General features: G+C 36.6%; 1 protein-coding gene across 1 annotated transcript; it reads left to right on the forward strand.

Moving 5' to 3' along the window:
- Positions 1 to 1,464: 1,464 nt before the first annotated feature.
- Positions 1,465 to 22,291, forward strand: LOC132707764 (putative fatty acyl-CoA reductase CG5065). Its single transcript, XM_060679704.1, has 7 exons — positions 1,465 to 1,573; positions 15,454 to 15,710; positions 16,160 to 16,664; positions 16,867 to 17,062; positions 19,603 to 19,842; positions 21,776 to 22,033; positions 22,087 to 22,291. The coding sequence occupies exons 2-7, from the start codon at positions 15,510 to 15,512 to the stop codon at positions 22,205 to 22,207; spliced, it is 1,521 nt and encodes a 506-aa protein (XP_060535687.1). The 5' UTR covers positions 1,465 to 1,573; positions 15,454 to 15,509; the 3' UTR covers positions 22,208 to 22,291.
- The last annotated feature ends 463 nt before the right edge of the window (positions 22,292 to 22,754 follow it).

Here is a 22,754-nt window from a genome sequence, read left to right on the forward strand (position 1 = left end):
CGGTGTGTAATTAGGCATTTTACAGACGGGAGTAGAAAAAGTATAGTATGTAAAACGTATAGTGGAAATAATCGTTGACCTTGCAAAGCGTAGCAAGCTTTAACCATTAATCAGCAACAAATGCTAAGCGTAGCATGCTTTAAACATTAATTACAAACAAATGCAAAGCATAACAAGCTTTTAACATTAATCACAAACAAATGCAAAGCGTAGGACGCTTTAAACATAAGTAACAAACGAATGCAAAGCGTAGCAAGCTTTAAACATTAATCACAAACAAATGCAAAGCGTAGCAAGCTATAAATATTAATCACAAACAAATGCAAAGCGTAGCAAGCTTTAAACATGACATTATTTTCACTCCTAGCAAATTCCTACTGGCGAAAACCAAATAGGCACTCACCAGTCTTCTAGAAGATTGAAGAGCTCTTCCATATCCATTGTCATTACCAAGTCGTTAGGTCACAGCCTTAATTGCTCGTTAGCAGCCTTCGTGAGCAGAGACCTATTAACTCGCCTTATTTCGTAACGCCGTTTCGGAATTATACTTATAATTTCAAAGGGGCCTTGAAACTCGTATTTGAGTTTATCTTGGTGCGTAAGAACAAAATCTCCCACCCTGAAGTCTATGGCATTTCGTCGTTTTTCATTTTCTTTAATGTTTTTCTGTAGCGACGTACTCAAATTGGTTGCAATTCTTTGACGATCCAGTTGTAAATTCTTGATGGGCTGTAAATGCGTACTAACATTTCCAAGTATGCTCTCAATGTGTAGACACTTCTATTTCAATCAAAGCCCTAAGCGGTGTCATTTGAATTGATTTTTGTACCGTCGTATTAAAAACAAGTTGAATTTTCATAAAGAGCTCGGCCATTCTGACGTAACTTTAGTTTCAATCAGTAGATGGTTTATAATGGTCTTCATATACCTTTCAACTTGTCCGTTCGATAGGAGTTTATGTGAACGGTATGTAAAATTTCTGTAGGAAACTTAAATTATAAATGTCACTTTCCTTACCGACTAGTCCATTAGATTTTAATTGTAGCTTATAGCACGTAGTACTTAAATTGACGATACATTGTATAACATGTTTCTGTGTATTAGTTTTTGGGTACATTTTTGCAAAACAATACGTTCACTGACACACCGACATGCTCATCAGAATTGACAAACGTCAAACCGTGCGGTAAAATCTCCGAAACCATCCGATTGTTCCCAAACCCGTGCGGTAAATTCCCGGAAATGACCGAAGTGCCTCGGATTCTAGATCGCATGCTAGATCGGTGCGTAATTAGGTATTTTACAGACGGGAGTAGAAAAAGTATATTATGCAACACGTATAGTGCAAGTAACCGTTGATCTTGATGTCTTCGACTCCCCGGTACGCATCCAACAAGAAGCGGGACCGAAACAAGCGTTCACCTTCGATATCAACGTTGCGGTACTTTAGTCTGCGATCGTATGCGGTAGTAACCGGTCCAAGCCGAAAAAGAAGGCGGTACCGCGTGTCTTTGGTATATAAATTCTCGCATCGTCATTTTACGCGAACTCGTAAACCTGGTTATTGCCTGAGGTAAGTTTCAATTACGTCTAGAAATTGAAACGCAGGAACCATTTCGATGTTCGAGGTTCAAATTAAAATCCTACACGGCAATACCACCCTCTTAATGGGGTACGGTATACGAATTTGTACTTACCCCTTCGGTGCGGCGTCGTCATTTATCGACCGGGTACGACTTTGTCCGAGAGGCGTTTTCGTTTTTATTGAAAAATAAATAGCTTTTCAAAAATCGTGAGCGAAAAACCGGCGAGTTTGACGAGCCAGCGCGTTCGCTACAAGCCTATCAAGTATTTTTCCGCGCTGCTTTAAAAGTGGGTCGCGTCTTTGCGTTCACCGCGGTTACGGTGGTCAGTTCCACGGACAACTGTTTGGAGGAAATTTTCCGTCGCCCTCGTTGAATCTATAACGAGACGTCCATTGTGGGACGCCGGTTTAAGTAAATGACGGGAGAAAGTGCGGGTTTTGTCGTTACGCACTACGGATTACGACACGGAAGTTATCTCTCTCCTTAAAACTTGTATGCCGTAATACGCCGCTCATGAGCAGGTGGTACCCTCAACAACTGTATTTTTTTTTATTTTTTGGTCAAATCATAGGCCTCCAACTGAAAAAGACCTCATAAGTCAATTATAAAATTGCTGTTGTTGTGATGCCAATGTACAGGGTGGTCCACATTCGATGGTCCTCTATGGCATTTGCATCATAGTTAGCTCAAAATTAATATGCATGTTATGGGCTTGATTTTCGAGAGAAATCAAAAACTGAAAACCGTGATATATCAAGGCGCTTTTGAGCTACCAGGTGATTGTCAAAAATGTGCGATTTTAAAGGCCCTCTATAACTGTTTTAATTAAAAGAATAGAGTTTTGGGAAAAAACATTTTTTAAAGTTCTTTTTAAGCGCGAATGTCTCTACTTTACCAGTTTTGTCTTAGAGCCTTTAGTTCCCGAGATATCACACAAAGTTGTATTTATCTAAATGGGATACTCCCCATTTTTCTAAAAAAAAAACAGTTTTCTAATAAAATTTCCTGTCGAATGATGTGCCATACACCTATTTTATAGTTTAAAAGGTATTTGCAATTTTTGGTATTTCCCATAGTAGGCGCTGTGCTGTCAAGTTGGCTGTGACACAAGGGGACGCAGCCACCTCGCACTTTAACTTCTAGTTTACAATAATTACCGACCCTAAAATAATAAACGGAATTAAAATTATTGAAAGCAATTTGTTTATTTAAAATTTTTATTAATTAAACCATATAACACTTAAAATCTACATCTAAAAAGTTTGTTTAATTCTAAAACAAATGCTGGCTCTTTTAATTTCCTTAGAGCATTGTGCACCGTCATGGTGAAAGTATAGCTTATTATTTTGCTGAAATGGCAAATTGTCGATAAACGGAATTACCCGCTCCTTTAGAATTTGTTGGTATCTTTCGGCAAATTAAATTACAAGTATTTCTATCCATAGCCATGGAGGAAGATTCGGTTTAATTTCTATTTCTAACAGAACCGTCAATTCTTCCAACATTCTATCTCTGGCTAGGTTTTCTATACGTCCTTGCCCGCGGTTTTGTAAAGGATCCGTATTCTTGTAGATGACGTTTTAACTTCAAAAATATTTTTAAGCTAGGTTGCCTTCTTTCCGGATATGTCTGGGAATATAGATTTAACGCCGTCTATTGATTTTCGTTACTTTCAATATAACATTTTATCATGTCGTACTTTTCAAAGTTTTCAAACATTTTTATTGCTTGACAAAGACGGCACTTTTGACATGGCAATTGTAAAACTGCATAGGTTTGAGTCAAGCACAGCCTACTATGGTAATTATTAAAAATTGCAGATATCTTTTTAACTACTTAGTAAAAATAGGTGTATGGCACATCATTTGGCAGGAAATTTTATTAGAAAAAAAATTTTTTTTTTTGAAAAATTGGGGTATTCCATTTAAAAAAATTTGACTTTGTGTTATATCTCGTAAACTATAGGCTTTAAGACAAAAACGGCGAAACAGGTAGATTTGCCCCTAAAAAAAGTTTTTTAATAAAAATCTCTATCTTTACAAATAAAAAAGTAATAAAGGGGTTTTAGAAACTCACATTTTCGACTTCTCTCGAAAATCAAGCCCGTAACATGCATATTAATTTTGTGCTAACTATGCTGCAAATGCAAAAAGTCATAGAGGCCCCTCGAATTTGGACCACCCTGTGCAAAATCCGTCTATGTGGAAAATGTCTGATGCATTAGTCACTTCAATATTCTAAGAGTGCAAGTCGCAGATAAAGACAAATATTAGATATTTCCCACGCCTTGAATTTTGACGTTTGTCCAATCTGACAGTCATGTCAGTGAATGCATTTTTTTTGTTTTGCGAAAATGTACTCAAAAACTAGCGGTCGTAGAAAAATTATAGTATGCAACACTGTCGGTAAACTTTTTAAGTCACTCGTTTATTAAACACTCGCTCCGCTCGTGTCAAATAAACTCGTGAGTCAAATGCCGTTTACCTCACTTGTTGCATAATATACTATTGTTTGTTTACCCTGGTTGTTACCGGCCAAATTGAATTCCATTTGACAGGTTGTTGGATTGGCCAATACTAGTGATTAAAAAGACGGTATGCACAATTTTAGGTTAGGTTTGCGTTTGTGTCAAGATCGCATAAAATCATTCATAAAATAGCTGTTGTTGGGGCGCCAATGTTACCGGCAAAAAAACCGTCAATGTGCGAAATATCTGGGTATTCTGCAAACTGCCCAATTTACCGGACATTATGCAAAATCACATACTATTTTGGGTAATCTGGAAATTGACTACTCTGTTTTAGGCAATCTGTATAATGTCTGCTAGTCAATCACTATACCAACCAACACATCTCTCAGAACATGTTTTCACTTTCATCAAATGATAGAAACACATTGTTATAGTTCTGCAACTGCTACAAACGATTTCATTCTTGCCGCTCATAAATATGATTCAAAAACCGTCCCATAAACTTCGACAGAATTGGCATTATGCACACCGTAGTCAATGTGCAGATTACCCAAAATAATAGTGATTTTGTATAATGCCCCGCAAATAGGTCAATTTGTAGAATACCTTGACATTGCTGGTATGCTCTGTTCATAGATATAAGAAATTGACGAATGGGAATGGGATTATCCAAAGGTTGTCATTAAAATACAATGCAACAAGATTATTACCTAAAGTTTCGGAATTTAAATTCAGATAAAATTGTGGTCCGTAATAGAAAATAATTTTATACCTACCTGTGTTTAATATTCTTTGGTTTGCTATACTACATAGTTTAAATTTATTAGTAACCATTCTTATTTCGTGTGTAATACAGCGTGTGTTGAATCGTGTGCGAATTATGCAAAATATGTGCGAGTCTAGTGTCTCAGGAAATACTCCCGCTCAAATGTAGAAAACACTATTCTATTGAGACTAAGGAAGTTATAAACAATGTTTATTTCACTCTCATTGAACGTGGGGCCAGCAAGCAAGCATATTTAGAAGAAACGGCCGCATTGACGAAAATTCCAACATTTACTGTATGGAAAATTGTGAATAATCCCATTTCAGCGAGGAAAAAAAGAAGCGATGCTGACATTTTCTTGAGTGTAGATGAAAATGATCAAGATATAATACGACGTAAAATTTGCCAGTTATACGGGGAACAAAGCGTGCCTACATTAGATATCTTAATTAGGAGGCTTGAAAAAGATGAAACCGGTGCTAACTGTGGCAGAACCACCTTATGGAAGTATATTCAACACATGGGTTTTAGATTTAAAAAAATTGACAAAAGGCAAATTTTAACGTTTTAAAGTTTTAAGTCCATTTATTTACCTGGATGAAACCTGGTTCGACACCTTTGATACTCCGGAAAGGGTTGGGTTGACTCAACTGATAAGTGTAAAACAAACGCGCCATCAAAAATAGGGAATAGAAAGTTATTTTAAAAACAAACTAGTTCCAAACATTCCTCCTAATAGCGTCATTGTAATAGGCAATGCAGGTTATCACAGTAGACAGTTGACTAAAACCCCTTCCCTATGTGACACAAAAGCAACAATCCAAAACTACATGTATAACAACGACATTTATTTTCACGAAGATTATACCAAAAAGCAATTAATTGAGGTTCCACAAAGCTTGAACATACAAAAGGAATACGTCTGTGATAATTATGCAAAAAATCTAGGGCATACAGTTTTAAAGTTTCCACCTTACCACTGTATATTTAATCCCGTTGAACATGTTTGGCACCAACTGAAATCTGTCATTCGTCGTAACAATTTTTTCCCGTGTTAACTCCATTGTCCTCAAACCTATCGAAACCGAAGTTTTTAACATCCCTCCACAAAGTTGGGCAAATTCTGTTACACATATAGAAAAAGCAGAACAATCGTATATCCAAATTGCAAATAATATAGAACAAATAATAATTAGAACAGGCGATGATAGCGATAGTTATACTGACATATTATATGAATAATTTTAAGTGATTTAAGTAGGTAATAAAAATAATTTGTAATTTTATTTTAGATTTAAATAAAAATACATAAATAAATATTTCTATCTTCTATCTTTCCTAACAAAACCCCAAATAATTAAATTATAAGCAAAGTACGGACCTGTTCGGCCATATTTCATTCTTACAGGTTGCTCGGGTTTTTTCTTAATTCGTATCAGTTAGTCATTTTCTTTTATCTATGAACAGACTTTAACACCAATAGGCACGCTAGGGACACATGGAGGGAAAAGTGTTGCCTAAATTAGAATGGTTGGTATGGTTTAAAATTTCCATAATTATATTATAAATAGATAAATTAAACAAATTTGACACACTTTCTTTGGAAATCTAGTACTAAACACAAATATACAAGACAAGAAAATCTGAATCACGTCTTCGATTTGTTGGCAAACTTCATGGCATGGCATTTTTGCTATGAGTCTCTGTAACAGCAATATCCAAAAACATATTTTCATTTAAAAAAAAGCCACTTTTCTTTGAAAGTGTAACCAAAGCACATCTAAGTGAAATCGATGTTGAGACATTTTTTACAAACCATATCACTATTCCGAAGAAAAAATAACTGTTTGTTATTTTATCGGTAATGTTTAACGAAATATTAGCAAGACACGTGTATCGATTAAAATTTCTAATTTATCCGTGCTTTTTAATACATAAAAATATTATTCTGTATGTCGGTAAAAAACCCTGTCGATGCCCGGCACTGGCAACGTTGTCTTAGCCGGTCAAGATATTTTCTTCACGTTATAAATATTATTCAGGGGCCAACCTACAAATACGCCGACAATAATCCCTAGTTTTCTCCACAAACATATGCCGAGCAACACCTATATATGCCCTAAAAGAAATGGTCCTGAAAATGTTTTTTTTTTGTTTTTAAATTAACATTTCCGAAAAACCGAAAAATTATAAACGTCAAATTTTGGTCAAATTTTGATGGCGTAAAAGTAATAGAAACCGCAATAGCTTTTTTTACTGTTAGATTTTTTTCTTACCAAAATCCTACAAATTTTCTGTTACAAGGAAGTGTATCTTGATTGATCGCTGGATGGACGGTCCTCTAAGAAAATGGATTCCATAAATATATTGTCTAGCCCATCTTATTTATTCATCAAATATTTAAATTTAGGCCTTGAAACCGGATTTATTGGTTTAATGGCTGAATAGCAAGCTATTTTTATGAAAAATAAATTAACATCAACCGATAAGTTTAATTCAAAATTTCGTATTGATTGTTCCTAATTTGCCTTACTAACTCTTCTGGGCTATCTATTTCTTTTTCATAAATAGAATTATACATTAGCCTAGAGCTAATAATCCAGTGGGTTCGAATGAGGCGACCAAGTTGGTCAGTTTACTAGGCCACCTCCACTTATCCACTTGTTTGCAAAATTTTCAACTAACCACTTTCTTACACCTTATCCAAAGTTAGCTTGCTGGTTGTCCTTCATGCTGAAAGATCATCTCCCAGCTAGTATATACGGCCGGATCATTTATAACGAAATTTAAGCAAGGAAAATGGGGTCTCAAATCCTGTACTTTTAGATTATGGCAAGGATGTAGTTCTTGGGTCATTCTACAAAGGAAAAAAACGGCGAAACTTCTTCTTGTCATGGTAAACTCACACTTATTTTGGGAGTATTGGTGGTATCTGCCGGGAGTCTTAATCCTATTTGAGGATGTTCCTCAAGTCTATTTAGCGTTAACAAAATAAACAAGAACTAAAAGTTCAGATTTTCACGAAATTATATATTTTCACATGACAATTGTTTCAACAACACCGTGTAGTGTAGTCAATGTTGTTGTGAAAATTTAAGTTTAATAGGGGAAAGGTATTTAAATCTAATTGATCGTTAAGCGATACATTTGAACGTCTCATTTTGTTAATCTCCATGGCTTCCAATCAATTTAATTTTCTCCTTTTTGTGGCTGTATGTAAAATATCAAAATTGTCGTCAAAAATCTGTTTTTCTGTTTTTAAATGTGTTCTCTTTTATGTTCGTTAATGCGTTTCTTCAAGGATCTACCTCAAAGATCCGCAATTTAACCTGTAGACACCTGATTTTTGAGATTTTGGACATTTCGTTTTATTGTTTTTTAAAAATTTTCCTATTGTGTTGTTAGTTCTGAAAACTATTTTTAAACCACATTTTGACAAATGTTTTGAAATTTTTTCACTGGGTCCTCCTATGTATGTAATTGTTTTAAATTGTTCGTGTTCTGCATTAGGTTTCGGATAAATAGAGTTTACTGTTGTCTTGATTTGTTTAATAATATTTAGTTCTTTTTTGTAATTTTCTGTTGAGAGTGGCGTATTAAGAAGCCTGTGTATAAAAGAGTGAAATGCAGCATTTTGTGTGTATAAGGGTGATTTGAGCTGTTATGTATGACTGTGTCCGTGTGTTAAGGTTTGTGGTAAATTGAAAAATCTCATTTGTTTTGCATTTTCGTAATAGTTTAAAAAATTGATAGAGTTATCCTGTTAAATCTCGGTAGTGAATTTTATTCGATTATGTAATGAGTTAATGTAATCTAAAAAAGAATTCAATTGTCTGTCCGGTCCAATAAAGCAAGCAAAGACATCATACAAAACATTTACTTAAAGGATGTTCCAGTATGATATACAGGAACACACATTTTTGACTACAATTTTGATATTTTACATACAGCCACAAAAAGCAGAAATTTCAATTTATTGGAAGCAGTGGAGATTAACAAAATCAGACATTCAAATGTATTGCTTAACGATCAATTTGATTTAAATAGCTCTCCTTTATTGAACTTAAATTCTCACAACAACATTAATTAAGGTTTTAATGTAATTTTTCGGTATATATAGTAGCAGGTAGTTTGTTAATATTACATTTGATAAAGACACGGTGTTGTCGAAGCAATTGTCATGTGAAAATATATAATTTCGTGAAAATCTGAACTTCTAGTTCTTATTTATTTTGTTAAATGGATTTTCATCAATTGAAAGCCACCTCAGTTCTATTTAGGGTTCCTTCATTATCGTAATTTTCTGTAGATCTTCCTTGCCTCCGAGATCGACTAAACAATCCACGTTCTTCTGACATTCTACAATTAAAAGACATGATAGTTGGAGTTCATCTCAGGCTACCTTGAGAATTCTGTTGAAAATATAAGATTGATATAGCCGAACTCGCGTACGTCAGCAAAATAGCACTTTTGGGACTTGTTACGAAAACTACTATTTTGTAAAATTAGTTTTTATTTTATTAAACATAAAGTAAATCAAAAATGTCGTAACTTTTTAAAAAGCACTTCTCGGCGAAATATAGCATTAGCGTGCGTTTATTTAACATTAATATACTTGAAAACGGCAAATATTGACGAAGCGCAATGTGTCAACGATGGCGGCCTCGGGGATCGGAAGCAGATGCGGCCACCTGTCGACCTTGACTGATGACGGTAAATTTTTCATCCGCGTTTCGAATTCTTTAAAGGCAATCGCGGTAAACAATTTTTCGGCGATTTCGATGCAAATGGCTCCTAGTTGCGGAGATCGAAAGTTGTATGGTGCGTCTTAAAGTCTTTTCACGGACCTCCCGCCGAAATGGTACCGGGTAAACCCAACTACCAGCAGTATATTCATAGGTGAGGGAAAGGCATTAGATGCAAAACAAATTGTGAAAAATGTGTATGAATATCTAACAAGATCTCGGAATCACTTCGATAGTGTTTTCAGATGAAAAAAAAATCCCTAGAGGGGAGCATTGTTTTTCTATCCTGCTCCTGCGGACCGCTAGGGGATAATTTTTCACATTCTCAGGACACCCTGTATCATACATCTGCCATGCGAATTTTTTACACTCATGGATTGAACAAATCAAGAAAAATAAAATAAATATAATATAATAAAAATAAAAAGCTTCGTCCCCCCCATTTTCAATAGGTTCCGTTACGGGCCAAAGATGCATATATATGCCAAATATGAAGTCGATTGCATCAAATTTCGGACACTTATCCTGAGGCGAGAACGGAGAACGGAGAACGTCCAACAGACAAAAAAAAAATTACGCTGATCATTTCTGTGCCAACGACGGTACCCTAGGACCTACCGCCACCGAGATATAAAATTTTTATACTAGCGCAGATACTTTTGAAAAATTCGATTTCATCAATTTTCGAAAGTAACAAGATTGCTTTCAAAAAATTGTCGCCAGGCGGGTCAAGTTGCTTCGAGGTTTCTCGTCCTAGAGGGATGCATTGTTTTTCTATCGTGCTCCTGCGGGCCACTATGGATGTGATGTTATTGTCCACGCACACTTTATTATTGTGTACTGCAAACTTATATATTAAAATTTGTACTGGTTATTGTAATTGAAAATGATATTTTTTCAAATATCTATCGCACCCTGTATGATAGACGATAGAGATATTTTACAGTTTTCCATTTATCGCCAGTAATTTACCCACAAAAACGGAAATTTTTTGGATCTTTCAGATTTTTTGAATATAAACAACACAGAAGTTTGCTCAAGTTTTCTGGTATATGAATTTTTCCAATAGAGAAAATAGTTTTCAAAAAAGACTTGTTTTAGTTTAAGTAAGTGGCGTCATCGCGTCTAGATTGAGGGTGAGAAATGGTGATTTTTATTTGGATTTTTGATTTTCGGCTAATAATTTAATGCCTTAGACACCAATTTTCAGCATCTTTTAGACTTTTTGTCTATAATTGAAAACCGATGTATATAATTCAAAAAATGTCTCAAATAAAAGTAATGGTTCCGGATCTCCCGTATATCAAATTTTGTCGACCGGATTAATAGTTTTCGAGAAAATATTTTTTTCTGTAAGCCAAAATATCCCAAAAAAAATTTCAAAATTGTTTTGGAAAATATTTCGCGAGATTAACGTTACTGTTTCAACAGTTGGAAAAAAGGTGTGAACTTCTATCTTTCTGCCCAATCTGAAGTTGATAGCCGTAAATTTAAGATAGCTGTTAATTTTTCAATATAGCACTTTATATCTTGAACACCATGTAAACAGGTGAAAATCTTAAATATAAAAGTTTTAGCTGTTTGTGCCAGTTATATCGTCATGTAAAAGAAGCAAACATCTTAAACACATTATTATTGTTATAGCCAATTGTCATTAATAGGGGGACCCATTTTTCAGTTTTTTTGAAAAATTATCAAGAATAAGATTTTACCGAGCGGAATCTTCTGCGTCTTGCCGCTCAAGAATTTTTTCAGTTGTGTAAACGGATTTCCAGAAATGCTTTTGTTCTTGGACCCCTGCAAACGCGATTTTTAATTTATTAAAAATACTTCCCGTCCCTCCAGTCTCCCAAATTTCAATTGGTTCCGTTAGGAAGCTAAACTCTATATGTACGCAAAATATAAATTTTTGAACACTTCTCGTGTTTCATAGCGATGTCCAGAAGACAGTGGAAAATTAAAAAAAAAGATGGCCGCCGAGGTTTCATTGCTGCCATTTTTAGATATCTTGTGTATTCCGTGCACTAGTAAAAAGGAGCAAAATTTCAACAGTCTAGTTTAAACCGTTCAGAAGTTATTGTTGGAAAAGTTCGGGAACACAGAACGGAGAACGGAGAACGGACAGACAAAAAAAATTTTCTTTCGAAAAACCGATGAAATCGATCCTTTTCGAAACTATACGCGCTTCTCACTAAACTGGAGATCTCGACAACGGTGCATCGTACAGTATGGAATCAGCATCGAAACAAAAAACGTTCGTTTTTTGTTTCGATGTTTTGTGTCCGTCCTCCGTTCTCCCATCTCCGTTCTCTGTTCTAGGATTGTTCTGCTAAAACTTCCGAACGGTTTGAGCTACACGCTTCAAATTTTGCTTCTTTTTAACAGTCCGCAGAGTGCATAAGATATGTAAAAATGGCTGAGGTCAGGCTTCGATTTTCAACTGTTTTTTGGACATTCCTATGAAACACGATAAGTTCAAATTTAGAAGTTGTCAACTTGAAATTTTGCAAGCAATTAGTGTTTGGTTCCCTGACGAAACCTTTTGAAATTGGGAGGCTGGGGGGTCGGAGAGTATTTTAAAAGTATAAAAAATCGCGTTTGCAAGGTTCTTTGAAAAAAAATATTTCTTGAAAACATTTTGCGCAACCGGAAAAATTCTTGGACGGAAAGACGTAAGCTCTATAAACTTTTATTGTATTGCACATTCAAAAAAACCGAACTTAGTATTGAAAACTGAATTTAACTAAAGGACTGTGTCTCAGATGTTAGTTTCTTCTGTATTCAAGGTATTCACCTATTGTAGAGTGTGTTCCCAATATTCCGTCCTATATAGGAAATGCGTTAAGTGTTCTAAACTTGCAAATATCGACTTGAAATTTAGCAGAGAAATAAAAGTCCTTACCCACATTTAAGAAGTAGGAATGGGGGGCAATCAAATTTCACCAAGTATCCAGCGCTATAAACTCCATTTCCGGAATTTTTTCAATTATGTACCGGATGTGTCGATTATATTAAGTTCAAAATTGCCGTTTTCATGGAAGCGACTTCTTTTTGAAATAGAAAGCTGCTTGCCTCGTCCAGCGACGATTTTTCGAACGCAATCTTGTTTTTTCAACGCTGTTTCGTTCTGTACCAGTGGCGGTCCCCTAGGACCTGTTTTTACCGAGACCTCGAGTTTAGTGAGGAGAAAGCTTCCTATATACAAAAATGCCAACACCTTAGATAAGGGATATTGTTGCACGAGCTCCAATATGCGAAACAGTCTGGATGCAGCTTTACTAATATAATTTTCTTCTCAGATAAGCCCATGACATTTTGAATGATGCATCAATAGATGAACTTTACATTTTTTCATTATTGGATTGCCTAAGGGTAACCGAGGAAGCTCTAGAGTTTGGAATTTTTAATTTTGGATAATTTTGATTTTCTGTAGTATGAATATAGCTACTGGAAAGTGTAGCTTTTAACACACACACATACGCACACAATCGCCTTCAAGCTGGAAATGCGTTGCTTATTTCAGTAGTGATTTTCAATTTCAAAGATGTCATAAGAAGGAAAACATTAAACTGAAAAGAAAGCTAGAAGAAGATCAAAAAAAAAAATTGAAAAAAGTTGGGTTGCACGAAGGTACAAGTGCAAACATTTTTGAAAAGTAGTTTCAAACTAACCAAAACTACCACACTCGGCTGTTACAAAAACCACCAAATTCGTAAAGTATAAAAACTGAAATTCATGAATACATATTTGTAACAAAGTGATATTTATTTTTAATCCTATTACAAGAAAGGGCAACTTTTGGAAGTATTAAGTTCATAATCCTATTAAACAACATGTATGTGATAGTTTAGCTCCATAGACGAGACATACTGTGTTACGTCGTCCTCAATTCATTAAATGTATATTCAACCCCATAGAATATTTGTGGCACCAAGTGACACAAAATGAAAGCACTATTTAAAAATTGAACGATGTTACTTTGCATAAAAATTAACATAGAGCCCATTGCTATTAATCTTAATGACGACTTAATTAAGTATTATAATTTATCATCGACATCAATATCAATAATAATAGGTAATGACAGATAATTTGTTTATATTTAGTGTCATCGTATGTACTACTAATTAGTATAATATGTAATATTTTTATATTCAAAAGTCCGCTCCGTCCTACAGTACCGGCTGGTCAAGTGTTGCGCAGGTTATTTCAATAATTTCCGTCAAAAGCCAAGACGATATAGTTTGAGATACAGTATACCTACGGGGTGAAAGCCCGGTTACGGGATATTAATTTATATATAATTGTCCGTGTCAAAGATCGTCGATCGAGGGCGCCCAGATCTCAAAACAAACCGAGAGGTCGCTAAATAAGCGTACTTGATGCAATCGATTAACGATTCGAATATTAAAATATATTAATTACTAAATGACATAATTGACTGGGTAAGATATGCAATAGTGCGTTGGCGGTTTATATCTCTTAAACCGTGGGGAATCGAAAAAAATATTAACATAGAAAGTTGCAAAGGTGCTTGAAACACACAACCTTAAGTTATTCTGGTGTATACAGGATGCCTCATAAATGTGTAAGAAAATAAGATGAATGAATTATTACATAATATCTGTTTGTTTTAAATGGAATACCCACGTTTCTTTTATCGAACATCGAAAGCGATAACAGTATATTATGCAACATGTATGGTAAATGAAATTTGAGTCAAGAGTTTATTTGGCAAGAGCGGAGCGAGTGACTTAAAAAGTTTACCATACGTGTTGCGTACTATACTTTTTCTACCACCGTTAGTTTTTGGGTACATTTTTGCAAAACAACATGAAAACAATCAGTGAAGCATGCGGTAATATCCCGAAAATGCCCGAAATGGGTCGCATCCGTGGAATATGAATCTGACGTGGTACAATGACACTTTCCGAGTTTAGATCATTTATTGTGGCAAAAAAAATAAGAATTCATCGAGACATCTTAGAAATGGACATGACACAGTACTGATATTTAGCTGATATAAGGTAGCTTCTATCTGATTGACAAATTATGTTATATAAAATATATAATGAAATATGTTCTTAATCATCTAATTAATACAAAAATTTCATTATTAATTAATTACCAGTGAAAAGAAACAGTACAAGACATAAAAAATCACAGTTAAAACAGATCACCCTTATTTCGAAATATCTTTCGTCGGTCTTCGTGCCAGAAATAAAGCGGATGATTGTCATTGTCATCAATTTCTTTAGTGTTGTGCGCACACGGCACTTAGCGCTCAGCAAGCCCATTGTGCTGGACACTCAGCTTTATATCAAGCCCAGTGGCCATATAGGCGATGATATGATTCGCCAAGCAGGGCTGCCCGCCCACCCTCAATAGCTTCCTAGCTAGCCCACGCCATTGTTTTAGAAATTATTCCTGATTCTTTTGCCTTATCGGACAGAGAGTTCTAGTGCTGTATGACCTTTAATCCAAATAAGGATGACCGCATTGTCGACTGACGCATAAACGAGAACACTGTGACATTCTAGTGATAATTCTGATGTTCTGGTACTACGTTGGTCTATGAAGTACAAGAACTGCCTAATAATTTCATTTGCGGCTAGAGTGATACCAGCGCCGTCTGCAGTACACTGGACATCTTAACCATAATGTTAACTTTGAAAGATAGCGATCCTTTTTTACCGATCGCACCATCGGGGTAGACATTTATTACCTAACCCTACCTCGATGCGTATATCCCCTCGGGCGTTGGTTGTGTAGGGCTTACGCAATATATGCTGGATTCCCTGCACTGGACATGATACCTACATCGCGCAGACGCACCGTAGTCATCATCAATCTTTAGTGTTAATTTTTTTTTCTGTCCCGCTTCAGTTAAACCAAACCAGACGTTGTAACGGCACACTCCGGATATAAAAAAAGAAGGGACCATGAGCGAAGAGACGAGCGAGGTGGCGGAGTGGTTCCGCGGCAAAAGCGTCTTCCTCAGCGGCGGCAGCGGCTTCATGGGAAAGGTGATGCTCGAGAAGCTGCTCTACACGTGCAGAGGCGTCGAGAAGATCTACGTGCTGTTGAGGAACAAACGGGGTCGTACGCCCCAGCAGAGGATCGACGACATGTGGAAACTGCCGGTAAGTATGACGCGCTCGATCCTCACTCTAAATCCCGGCCAAAAATCATGGGTTTAAAAATATTTTTACTTACTCTTTAGAATTAAGAAAAATGTAATTATTCTTAGTGTTGCTTTGTAAATTGTGAAGTTAGTCTAACATACCCTAACACCCTAACATACGTTTTAAAATTGAAATAGAAACTAATAACAACCTCCCATTCTTAGATATTTAGAAGGTACAAGGAATTCAATTCCAGATTACGTTTTCAACAACCTTCTTGTGTCATCCGATCCTCTAATTTCAAATATGAAAAAGTAAGGTTAAATAGTAGAATAATGTTAATGGTCAGTGGAACCACAAAGTTTCCTTTTCCCACAATTTTTTAATTCGAATTATTGGCGCTTGATTTTTGGCCGTGATCTCGTCCGCATACGCCCGGGTACGTCGTCACCAACGGTATCGCGCAGATGTTCGAGAGGCTGCGCCGCGCAGATCCCGACGCCATTAGGAAGGTGGTGCCGGTCAACGGCGACCTCTACAGCGAGCGTCTCGGCCTGAAGAACTCTGACGCTCGCACGCTAGCCGAAAACGTCCACGTCGTCTTCCACATGGCGGCCACGCTCAAGCTCGAGGCGAAACTAAAGGACGCAGTCGAACAAAACACCTGCGGCACCGCCGCCATGCTCGACCTCGCGAAAACGATGATACGCCTGCGCGTCTTTTGTCACTTTAGCACGGCCTACTGCTCCGCCGACATCGACGTGTTCGAGGAGAAGGTGTACCCATCCAAGGACAACCCGAGGGACGTGATCGACGTTGTCAAGTGGATGAATCCCAAGGCGCTGGACCTCGCGACCCCCGCCATCATCGCGCCTCACCCCAACACGTACACGTACAGCAAGAGGCTCGCCGAGACCCTGGTGGCCAGCGAGAAGGACGTCGTGCCCGTCTGCATCGTTAGGCCTTCAGTGGGTACGCGCATCGTCTCATAGTGATAATAATTACCTATCTTGAATTACTAAAATACCCGTGCTAATGTAAATTATTTTATGCATTACGATTAGGGCAACTAAGGATACTGCATAACTAAGGTAGGGTCACTTAGGTAATCATTATCACTATGCGTCGGTCCCATCCCTCCTTTGCCGTTCTAAAGTTTGTCGTACACGCGCAGTTTGTCCCGCGGCGTTGGAACCGCTGCCAGGCTGGGTCGACAGTCTCAACGGTCCGATGGGTCTCCTGGTGGCCGCAGGCAAGGGCGTCCTCCGCTCCATGCACTGCATCGGCACGAATCGAGCCCAAGTCATCCCCGTCGACTACGCCATCAACGCGAGCATCGTCGCCGCATATAAGCGAGCTTGCCAGGAAAGGTCAGCGTTGACTCTGTGATTCAAATATTGAAAGCATTGCTTAAATCGATGCCTGTTATTATTGTCGCGAGCACAAGTAGCTATAAACATTCGTATATGAATAACCACCGTCCAATAATATAATAAACAATAAAAATTTTACAAGCTGAACGACAAGCTAACTAAACAGGCACAAAAAAGGTTCCATATATCACTAGAGAGTCAATGATCTATCAGCCACCAGACTTTTTTTATCAGCGTTCGTATTATTAGACTTTACAAAAACTTTTGATACGATCTTTCTGTCTTCTAATGGGAATTCTAAAATCCACACACTTATTTAGCACGCCTTCGAATATGGTGCAGAGTATTTTGTCAAGAAGAACCCAAAGGATCCTCCTTTATATTTGTTACACGTATAAAATGAACTCAGACTCAGTTATTAGATATTGCAAAACAAGATATCATGCAGATTATCAACGAAGAAATAACATTCTCTCAAGATAAATGCCAAAAAAACTACCTGATTTTTGGAACAAATAAAAATTAAAAAAATAACTCCGGGAACAAGTCTTTTTTATAAAACTTGATAACGACAGTATGTGTCCCATCCTACAAGCTAGACATTGATATTTCACAGCCCTTTGGGATTCAAACCACACATAAACAATTGCGTTAAAACGGCATATATGAATCTGAAGGAAATATATCAGGTACTACGATATTTAAGTCCAAAGTTTTAAAAAATTGTGAGTTTTGTCAAAATTTAACTACAGGGATATTGTTTATGGACCCGGCTTAGATTCGTCAGACATACGCAGAATTCAAGTAGTGCAAAATTCATGTTTTAGATCATTTGTGGTATCTAACAGACGAAGACAACATATTTTTCATAAATTAAGTGACAGTAAAATGAAGTGGTTGAATATGAAACGGAGAGCGTGTATGTTTCATAAAATCGTTTTAAACAAAAAGCCAACCTATTATATCTGTATAACAAGACTTTGCCTCGTAATAACTGCCAGTTCAAACAAACCTTAAAAGAGTCTCTCTTATCCAAGCAGTGTTCATCAACTGCAGAACAGTAAATAGTATTAAAAACCAACAGTATAAAATGTAGTAAAAATCAATAAAACTTCATAATTTAAACTTCTTTGTCTAATTTATAAGTATAATATTTTTCTATTTATATAGTCCATTAGTTAATTAAGATATTATAATTGTAATAGAGTTCACATTTTTTCCGCTTGAGATGAAAAACAGGGCCTGTTTCACTCGAAAATAGTCAACAAAATATTTTTAAATATATGGAGGTACTGAGTTATAAAATTAGGGAAGGGTTATATTAAAAAAAACTTTAAAAATTCTCTGTTCTATGCTGTGAATGTTCACCTGGTTTGCATCACTTCTTTGGAATATTAGTTCCGCTAAGTAACTGCGTTCTTTTGATCTTAATTGACATGTTATGTTGAATTAGCTGCTCTCTCCTTGATAAATTATTTACGTATCGAAGACAAGCGTTCTGCACATATACTTATTAAAATTTGAAGAATCACAATACGCAGGTATATAAAACACCAAACTTTCGAAAAACAATTTTTTACATTAGCTGGAAGAGCATTTTTAAATTCAAAAAATAGTTTTATTTTCGAATATAACAACCTAGATTCTTGAATTGATCACCCCATACAAAATTAACGTTATTTAGCACAATATTAAATGAGGACCTATCAATATCGATTTTAGAAAACAATACCTACGTTTTGGATCTATTAGAAGATATTACAATCTATTACAAGATTGTTTGTGGAAGCTGATTTGCTACAATTAAGTGCAAGAAGTGCAAGAATTTGCAGGTCCTCTGGGTATATTTAGTTATATAGTGGGCGAGATCAGATGCAAAGACCGTAAAGACGAGTGATCCAAGGATAGAACCACCTGGAACACCCATCGTCACAGCTCTCTAATCAGCCCTGCCAGTAACTCCAACATCCTCGGCCAGTTTGACTGCCTGTTGCCTCTCATGCAGATAACTCTTAAACCAGCAGTCGCAATCATTCCTAGAATATCTCAATTTGGCTAAAAGAAGATCCAAATTTAAACTATGAAATAAAACAGGAGCAATATCACTGGTAATCCTTTTTAGAGCTGTAGCTGTGCTACAGCTCTAAAAAACTGAATCTGAACCCGGACTGGAATTTCGATATTATACCAGTTTGACATTTTACCACCTTTTCAAGAATTTTTGAGACAGCACGAAGAATGCTCAGTTAATTCAAGCTGATAGGCATTGCAGCCTTGGGCAAAAGAGTAATGAGAGACATTGTTGGAACTGGAATAGCATAGCATTGGCTCAATTGGCGGGACTTTAAGTGTTTAAAGTCTCTGCTTCAAATATTCGAAGCTTCGTCATTTTTTTTAGCGACTCCAAGTGTTTGAAGTCTTTTTGTCATTGAATTCGCTGCTTTAAAAGTTTGAAGTTATCGCTCCAAACGTTTGCATATTTGAAGTCCGTACTCCAATCGCGACTACGTAAATGGCGTAAAAACGTGTTTCCGCAGCTCGGAGGAGGTGCCCGTGTACAACCTGACCCAAGACGAGGTGATCAAGATCACGATGGGCGAGATCCTGGAGAAGGGGAGGGCCGTGGTGCATCGGAACCCGTTCGAGATGCAAGTGTGGTACCCGGACGGCGACATCCGGTCTTCGAAGCTGACGCACCTGCTGTGCTGCGTGCTGATGCACTGGCTGCCTGCGCTGCTGATCGATGGACTGATGTTCGTCTTCAGACAGAAACGATTGTAAGCTAGGGGAAAAAAACCTTCACATAGAATGTTTTTTAAAGCAAAGTTGAACTCAATTTATATTGAAAATATTCCTAAACATCTATTTACAATATTTTTTATTGAAATAAGTATTGAGAAGCACTAAAGTGATAAAAGTGATCGCATCGAATAGTTTTCCAATTAGTTTTTATATTTTCTATTCTTTAGTATGATGGAAGACTTTTGAAAATCCAAAAAGTTACCTATTACCAAGGAAATTAAAGTTTAATATTCAATATGCAAAAATTTGGAATTTTTCGAAATTGCAATACATTTTTCTGATAATAAATGCCCACCATTTTTTATCATAACTTTGTGAATTATTATCGAAGCATAGTAGGCATGGGACATTGTGACTACTACAACCTACGTTGTTAAGAAGGAGACCCATACATTCGTTCTACGAAATCCTATGATAATTCTCGTACATTGTTTCGATATATAACATGGCTAACTAGGAATTAGATAATAATCCCTATTCCCTATTTTCGGGAAATGATATATACCTTTTTTTTCATTTTCTGAATGAATTAGAACGACTTTTGCTACAACGTTGGTCCTTATTTCAAATTTAACCAAGATCAATGTACCGTTTAGGAATTACAAGCTAAATTTCTAATTTTTCTAGTTATAGAGCTGAAACAGCTTGTATATATTTTTTTCTTGTATACTTGTATAATTTGATATACTCTATTTTAGTAAACATGAGGAGAAAATACTCATCCAAATGGAGGAATCTAAATATTTTAAGCGACTAATTATCATTATTGCAACCTGGAGTACTACACCAAAATATGTCTCACTAACTATAGTTGGTGATCCTACAGTTTACATATTTAGTATTAGTAGAACTTTAACTGTGGTCGCCAAATCCAGTTCCACAGTGTGGACAGACTGCTTTATTTGTAGCATTTAACCAGAAAATTAAACAAAAAGGGAAGATTGTTGTTATATAAAAATGCCCCTTTAATTTAATTAATTTCGAAAAAGTACTGAAGTGGCTTTTACTTGATGAAAATCCATTTAAAATAGTTAAATAAGAACAAATGTTGTTCAGATTTTCACATAAATATATTCAAATGACAGCTGTTTCGGCAACACTGTGCCTTTATCAAATGCGAATATCAAACGGTACCGATGTTTATAAATACAAAACAGGTAGTAATTACTTAATATGAGGTATTAAATTGAGATTTAACAAGGGGCACCCATTCAAATCCAGTTGGTCATTAAGTAATACATTCGAACCTCTCATTTTATTAATCCCCATAGCTTCTAGTAAATTTAATTTTCTACTTTTTGAAACAGTGTGTAAAATATTGAAATTGTCGTCAAAATCGTGTTTTTCTAAATTTAAATGTATAGAACCATTGTTTTTAAATGATCGTCGATGTTCGTTGATACGTTTCTTGAAAGATCTACCTTATTAATCTCCATATTTTATACACTGTTTCAAAAAGTAGAAAATTAAATTTACTAGAAGCTATGAAGATTAATAAGATGAGAGGTTCGAATGTATTAAATAAAATTTGTACATTTTCGGCCCAAAAAATAAAATTTGTCAGTTCTCAAAATAATAGAAAACAAATGTTCATTCTGAAAATCAAAAATAAACTTGAACTCGTGGGACTCAAGGCAGAATATTTGGCAACAAAGGACTAAAGGAACTATGGTTGTGCCAGTTAACAATTTTTGGTACCTATGACATCTACTAAGGATTACCCTGCAGTTAATAAAGTTTGGACTGAATCAACTCGCACTTAAAAACAAAATGCAAACAGGAAACTCTGAAATGAGGTGATGATAGTTTTAACAGTCATTTGTTGCGACGCTAGCGACAAGCCATTGTTGATCAAACTACAATATAAATTTGCTCTTCTCTTGATTATGACGCTCCTTGTGTTCGCAGCATGATCCACGTGCAGAGGCGAATCCACGACGGTCTCGAGCTGCTGCAGTTCTTCACGACGCGCCAGTGGTACTTCGAGAGCAAGCGTTTCCTTAAGCTGTGGGACGAGATGAGCGAGGCGGACCGGAAGGCGTTCCCGATGGATTTTAACGCATTGCCGATCGACGAATACCTCGAGAACTCGGTACTAGGCGCTAGGCAGTACACGATGAAAGAGCCGCCGTCGTCGCTACCCAGGTGCCGCGTCCAGCAGAAAGTGTGAGTATATCGGGTCACCGCAGCGTCTCGACGCCCCGCTGTGTGTTTCGCAGGCTGTACGTCATCCACAAGCTGTTCGTTTTCGCAATGTATTACTACCTCTTTTATTTGCTGAGTCGGTTCGTGCCGCCGCTGAGGATGGCCTACGATTTCGTGTGGCGAACCAACAGTTAACTTCCACGACTCGTTTGGATTGGGGATTCGGGTGTCACTTTTGTTATTTTATACGTTTCCTAATTAATAAAGCAGTTTTTTTAATTCCCACTGACGTTTATTATTAATTTCCCCAACAGAACGACAACGCTGGGCAGCGTCTCGCGCGCGGTGCATTCGGTAGATGGCGCCAGTGCACATTGCAATTCGTTCTCTGTGCCTCCCTTTTCTTCTTCTAGCGTTTGCGTTCGTAGGTCCGGGTCACAACGGAAATCAATAACAGTAATGAGTAACTGACGTTTTATTTAAGCGGTTTTACAAAAGCGGAATAGTATATTATGCAACAAGCGCGGTAAATGGAATCTGACTCACGAGTTTATGTGACACGAGCGGAGCGAGTGTTTAATAAACGAGAGACTTCAAATGTTTACCGAACGTGTTGCATACTATAATTTTTCTAGGACCGTTAGTTTTTAGATACATTTTCGCCAAATAACACGAATACATTCACTGACATGACTCTTAGAATTGACAAATGTCAAAATTCAAACCGAAAACATCCGATTGC

Source organism: Cylas formicarius, unplaced genomic scaffold (assembly GCF_029955315.1).
Source record: "Cylas formicarius isolate icCylForm1 unplaced genomic scaffold, icCylForm1.1 PGA_scaffold_9__14_contigs__length_23061073, whole genome shotgun sequence".
NCBI lineage: Eukaryota > Metazoa > Arthropoda > Insecta > Coleoptera > Brentidae > Cylas > Cylas formicarius.

Coding starts and splice junctions, on each gene's coding strand:
- LOC132707764 (XM_060679704.1), top strand. CDS start 15,510: ATGAGCGAAGAGACGAGCGAGGTGGCGGAGTGGTTCCGCGGCAAAAGC. Junction 17,063..19,602: donor AAGCGAGCTTGCCAGGAAAG/GTCAGCGTTGAC, acceptor GTGTTTCCGCAG/CTCGGAGGAGGTGCCCGTGT. Junction 22,034..22,086: donor TGCCGCGTCCAGCAGAAAGT/GTGAGTATATCG, acceptor TGTGTTTCGCAG/GCTGTACGTCATCCACAAGC.